The sequence below is a fragment of the Vombatus ursinus genome, unplaced genomic scaffold (genome assembly GCF_900497805.2).
Source record: "Vombatus ursinus unplaced genomic scaffold, bare-nosed wombat genome assembly UNPS02014355.1, whole genome shotgun sequence".
Classification (NCBI taxonomy): Eukaryota; Metazoa; Chordata; class Mammalia; order Diprotodontia; family Vombatidae; genus Vombatus; species Vombatus ursinus.
In genome coordinates, this window is record NW_020954133.1 from 256,294 (window position 1) to 262,378 (window position 6,085).

At 41.4% G+C, this 6,085-nt stretch overlaps 1 protein-coding gene across 2 annotated transcripts; it reads right to left on the reverse strand.

Moving 5' to 3' along the window:
* Positions 1 to 910: 910 nt before the first annotated feature.
* On the reverse strand, positions 911 to 4,462 carry LOC114042320 (olfactory receptor 51I2-like). Of its 2 annotated transcripts, XM_027861003.1 has the most exons (2): positions 4,431 to 4,462; positions 911 to 1,820 (listed from the first exon to the last, which is right to left on the reverse strand). In XM_027861003.1, the coding sequence occupies exons 1-2, from the start codon at positions 4,460 to 4,462 to the stop codon at positions 911 to 913; spliced, it is 942 nt and encodes a 313-aa protein (XP_027716804.1). The 2 variants fall into 2 exon arrangements, with proteins under 2 accessions (XP_027716804.1, XP_027716805.1); XM_027861004.1 differs by lacking the exon at positions 4,431 to 4,462 and having other exon boundaries at positions 911 to 1,849.
* Between the last annotated feature and the right edge of the window lie 1,623 nt (positions 4,463 to 6,085).

Genomic DNA, 6,085 nt, shown 5'->3' on the forward strand with positions numbered 1-6,085 from the left:
CTCCACATCCTATGCTGACTTCATATTAAGCCTCCCTTTAGCATATGCACTGATCCCTAGGCCTTCTTCTCTTTCTTCCAGACAGCCAGATGAGCATATACACAAATAATTTGGTTGGATTACTTACTACAAATGAAAAAGTACAAACTATAGAAAAATGGAAAAAGACAATGGAAAAAGGGAAATAACTACGTCAAGTATGAAGTTAACTAAATACAATATTGAGGGATAGATGGAAATATGCTTTAGAAGCTAATTGAAGAATGGGATATACTCCTATTCCCACAATTACATATTTAGTCACATACGTTTTGTATGCATAGCAAGATAGGAAAACTAAATCACTTGCCACAGTGGGGAAAAATAGTTCTGTCATTCTTCATTCAAATCGAAGAGTCCTAGAAGACTTCTTGATGTGTAACGGGAGCTGATAAATTTGTACTTATTCTAAGTACATGTTATCTGACAATTCTCCTGAGGCCACTTCTAAAATTGAACACTTGCCATACACATCACCAGAAATATTGTGGTATTAATGTGATGATGGTGATTATGGTATGGATGGCGATGGTGATGGTAATGACTGTGATGGTGATAGGGATACTGGACAGCTTCTCTCCTTCTCCAGAAAGTCTTCCCCTGCCATTTCTGTCTTCCTTCTCTGAAGATCCGAGGCACCTAATTTTTTGTATCTTTCCTATTCTCCATTCTATGGTTAAGCATTACTTTAGGTGTATATTCTGTCTCCCCTATAAGACCATAAGCTCATCCAAAGCAGCCTATGCTCTATAGCTGTTTCTTTCCTACTTTCCTACACAAAATAAGCACTAAACAATGTTTATGGATTATAATGATGACAGTGATAATAATGACTTCCAGAGTGGTACCACAGCACCCAGATCCAAGCGAGTCACATACATAGTCGGTGAAACATGCGGACAATACTTCGTCTGATCTCCTTTGTTTTGGCACTGTAGATAATAGGGTTGAGAACAGGGGGCACAAAGAGGTACATATTTGACATGAGAACATGCACATACCGAGGAGCATGTTTGCCAAAGCGATGCACAGTGGAGACACCAATCATGGGTATGTAGAAGATGAGCACAGCACAGATGTGTGACACACATGTGTTAAGAGCCTTGAGCCTCTCCTCACGGGAGGCAATGGCCAACACAGAGCGAAGGATCAGAATGTAGGAGAAGATAATGGAGAGAAGGTCTAGTCCATAGGTAGATAGAAGCACAAACATCCCATAAATGCTGTTGACAGTAATATCAGCACAGGCTAATTTCATCATGTCTGGGTGCAGGCAATAGGAATGGGAGAGCACATTGGATCTGCAAATGGGGAGTCTCTTGATGAGGAAAGGGAAGGGGAAGAGGGTTGTGAAGCTTCGGGCTGTCACAGCCAGGCCCATCCCAGCAATCACCTGGTTGGTGAGGACAGAGGCATAGCGCAGTGGGTTGCAGATGGCTACATAGCGATCAAAACTCATGGCCAACAGAATGCCAGACTCCATCATGGAGAATGAGTGAATGAGGAACATTTGTGCAAGGCAAGCATCAAAAAGAATGGCCCGGGAATTGAGGCAGAAGGTTCTGAATACAGTGGGAAGTGTAGCCAGGGACATGGCCACATCACTGAAGGAAAGCATGGACAGGAAATAGTACATGGGTGCATGGAGGCTGGACTCCCCCCATACTGCCATCAGGATCATTGTATTGCCCCCAAGAGCCACTGTGTACATCATACAGAGGGGCCCAGCCAGCCATTTCTGAGTGCTCTCTAGGCCAGGAATCCCTGTCAGGAGGAATACAGTGGGCTGTGAGACATTGAACAGTCCCATGGTGAGAGACCAGGAAAATCTTCACTGTCAGATCTTCTGTCACAAAGACAGCAGAAGAACCCTTTTAGAGGAGAATCAAGAGATAGAGAAATTAAAGGCTTACATTCAGAATTAGAGAGCTCTAAAGAATTTAGCTATTCCCTAGCTATTTGCCCACCTGCAAAACCTCGTCGGGTCTTATTTTACTGCATTTAGTGGTCGCAAGTCCTCCTGTTCCTTTCAGTTCCCCTCTCCCAATCTAAGTGTTATAAAATCCCTTGGCTTTACATCCTGAAGAAAAAGAACAATGTACTCAAATGATAAAGAATCATGATATTGTGAAAATACTGTAACAAATAGCATAAAATGTATTCTCAGCAGAATCTCTTCAATTAGTGATGACCAGATCACTAGGACTATGAGTTCATAGCTCCCCAGAAATACCTTATTATATAGTTCTGTGGGATAGGGAATTGACAGAATGTTGAACACACTCACTAAATGAACACAAATGGCATTTGCACTTCCCTGGTTGTGATAGCATTGTCTCCTGCCACTGGGTGGGTACATTCTACAAAGGGCTACAATCATAGAATGTATCAGCAAGGGTGCAGGCTCCCATGCTTTATAGCTATATCATCCCCTCAGCCTTAGATGAGGCAAGACCCATGTGGCACCACTCATCGTTGGCTACTGTTCTTTCTCCCAAGTTTCATCTATTTTTTTTTATTCTTTTATCGCCCTTCTTTAAAAACCTCTCTTGACTAGAGATATTCCTCATGTACAGCCCAAGGAAAAATCATCTTCTGGTTGCTTTCTCAGTTATCATGCCCTTTGGCCCAAAGCATTTTGGAAAATGTAGTCCCAAGAGAGTTCTTATCTACCTATTCACAAATCTGCCTGGAAGCAACATGGAGCTCCTTACAGAAGTAGAGGAAATGAAAAGGTGTATGTTCATAGGGTTAAAGGGGCATAGATTTTAAATTGGGAGAAATTTCAGAGGTCTTCTAGTCAAGCCTTCTCATTTCATAGATAAAGCAACTGAGACCTCAGAAGGATAAGTGACTTACACAAAGTCATAGAGGTAGTAAACTTCAGAGGTAAGTTTGGAATCTAGGTCTTTCAACTCCAGCAGTTGCACTCATCCCATTAGACCTTCCAGTAGAAACCATAGATAAATAAAATGAGTCTGAGAGAAATAAAGGAAATTCCCCATTGTATATGGCAGAACCAATACTAGAACCCAGGACTCTTAATTCCCATTTCAATGAACTTACTTCACTAAGCATCTGATTGGAAAAGGACATTTAATCAATTTGCTAAATGTATAGAATGCTTTATAGAATACCTTGATTCACTGAATTTATTACTAACTCCATGCAAATAGATACCCACTATAGGTGTCCACTTCACTGATAAATCATGGGTAACTGTTCACTGTGAGGTTTATCATAGTCAATCAATAATATCACTTGAATACACACACACACACACACACATACACTATTCTCTATGTCCCTCAGCACTGGACTTTCTGTCACTCTATCACTTGAAGCAAGGAAGGGCTTCTGCCCACTTCTTACTGCTGCCAGAGACAATTCTCAGGAGATAAAATCTTTCCCTCACTAGGAGAGGTCATGCACAGAATGCAGGTGCCCTGGGAGCATTAGCCCAGTGATAGTCATGACATCTCAGGTTTTGGTTAACCACTTAAATCCTTTTCTGAAAGCAGAGTTAGATTGTGGAGAGACTTTGAGAAAGTAGCGCCCTGAGAGTAGGGTGAGGGTCAAATAATATTGATCACTTTCCAGTCTTCTCTAGCATTCTCCCTTAGGTAAACTCTATCATCTAGATTGTCCCACTTGCTATTCTTTGCCCTCAGTATTCCATTTCTTCCACTCTCTGCCTTTTAACTAACTGTTGCCCATGTCCAGAATACTTTCCCACCTCCCCTCAGTCTCCAGGATTCCCTAGTCTCTTTCAAGACTCAGAGTAAGTCCCACATTTTGGAAGAGACCTTTCCTAGTCTATCCCTGCACTCCTTTCCCCCCAAACAGTAGACCCCACTGCCTGCCACCTTCCCTATGCGGTTACCTTCCATTGACACTGCAGATTTCATGCATGTATATGTTTATTTGCATTCTATCTTCCCTATTAGAACGTGAGCCTCTTTAGGGCAGGGACCATATTTTGTCTTTCTTTATATTCCCTTGAGCAGCTATGTGACACAGTGGCTAGAGTACCAAACCTGGAGTCAGAAAGATCTGAGTTGAAATCTGGCCTCAGACATTTACTAGTTGAGTGATTCTGGGCAAGTCATATAACCCTGTTTACCTCAGTTTCCTCATCTGTAAAATGAGCCAGAAAAGGAAGTGGCAAATCACTCTAATATCTTTGCCAAGAAAACCCTAAATGGACTCACAAAGAAACAGACATGACTGAAATGGTTGAATAACAACATATTCCCAGTATATGTATCATTAATGTCTTTAGACTGACTGCCTGAACACAGATTAGTGGCTTGAAGAAGACATCTTTACCAGAGTCAAAATATGGCTGCCCGTATACCTGTCCCTCAGCTATGGATCGATTGTATTACCATTTATGGGAAGTAGAGGGCTTATGGCTTGACATCCAAGGATCCAAAAGGTCCCAGGGAATGCTTTCCCTAGAAAATCTCTTTATGCTGCAGGGTCCTTGATACCTCGAAGTGAAGGGGTAATTTGGCAGTAGGAATGCAGGGTAGTGACCACAAAAGAAGAAAATTAACAGGTGCACAGTATAGAACTAGATAGGACTATATAGAGCAGGGGTTCTCAAAATGGGAACCCTTGAAGAAGCTCGAGACCTCTCAAGATGCCCTAAAGATGAACTATTTTCACAATAATATTAAGATGTTTTAATTTCTAATACAGTCACCATCAATAGGTATAGCAGCACAAGCAAAAACTTGTTTTTGGTTGGGGTGTCAATAATTTTTAAGAGTATAAAATGGTCCTGAGACCTAAAAATTTGAGAAGTCTTGATCTAGAACAATTTACTTATTTAAGAGAGGAAAATCATGCCCCCAGATCATGTAGCTAATTTGTAGCAGATTCCAGGTTTGAATCCTAGCCGTCTGATCCTGTATATGCCATGCTCTTTGTGCCACAGCAAGCTGCCCTGTCTGAGATGCCATCCTACCAAATCACCCAGTCCTTATCCTTGACTCTTCATGATCTTCATTGGAAGTTATCTTAGAAGGGTTGAAGAGGACCAGCCCCAGAAGGAAACTTAAGAACCTTGTGAAGAAAGAATCAGAATAAATGAAAGATCAATTAATCAGTCAGCAAGAGAGTTGCCAGGCACTCTTTGGTGCTAGAAATACAGACAAAAATAAAACAATTTCTGTCTTCAAGGAATTTATGTACATGTATCTTTCAAAAGAATAGAAATATATCAAAAATATTTACAAAATAAATACAAGGCAATTTCAGGGTGGAGTCACTAGCACCTGGGGGTGAGGCATTGGGGCAAGGGTAAAAGCTAGATAACATGTACTCTGCTTGTTAAGATCATTGTAAGGAAGGTGCTTTGTAAACCTTCAAGCATTATGGAAATAGGAATTACTTATTTAAAACCTCTTTCAGCTGTGATTGTGGGTAACTGGAGAAAACCATTAAGATGCTGTCCAAGTTTGGACTCATTTGGGTTGAAGTGTCTCTGATCCCCAGACTGGCAGAGAGCCTGCATTTGTAGCATATTCCTGGAGTTCCCTCTGAGGGCAAAGTGCCTGCCTTTGTGGTTGTCATGATGACAGCAAGGAACTGGAAATGCATTCCCCTCCACAAATACCTCATTCTTTATCTGACATCTTCTCTAAGCCCTCAGGTGGTAACTTTAAAGCAAGAGTCCTTAACTTGAAATCAGTCCTCTGTAGTTTGAGTTTCTAAGAGTGTTGCTCCCTATCACCATGTCCGTGTCTTCTGTTCCTTCTCAAGATTACAGAGCCCTGTTTCCTGTCCATCTCACTGTCTCTGTGCTGAACAACGTCAGACCTGACCTGAACTCTAGTTTTTAGGAAAGAAATCCCAGAGACCAACTATGTGGTTCTAAGAGCCAGCTGTGGTATGATGCAAATGTTCCTGATTGCTGAGTCAAGAACACCTAGATTGAAATGCTGATTCTGACATTAACTAGCTGTTTAACCATGGACAAGTCAGTTAATCTCTCAACCTCAGCTTAGCTATAAAATGAGAGTAATAATATCTCTGCTAC

Bases quoted from the DNA above. Each gene is read 5' to 3' on its own strand.
- LOC114042320 (XM_027861003.1), bottom strand. From the start codon at position 4,462: ATGTCAAGCCATAAGCCCTCTACTTCCCATAA. The intron at 1,821-4,430 runs ATGGTAATACAA...CTCACAGCCCAC, and splicing joins AAGCCCTCTACTTCCCATAA to TGTATTCCTCCTGACAGGGA.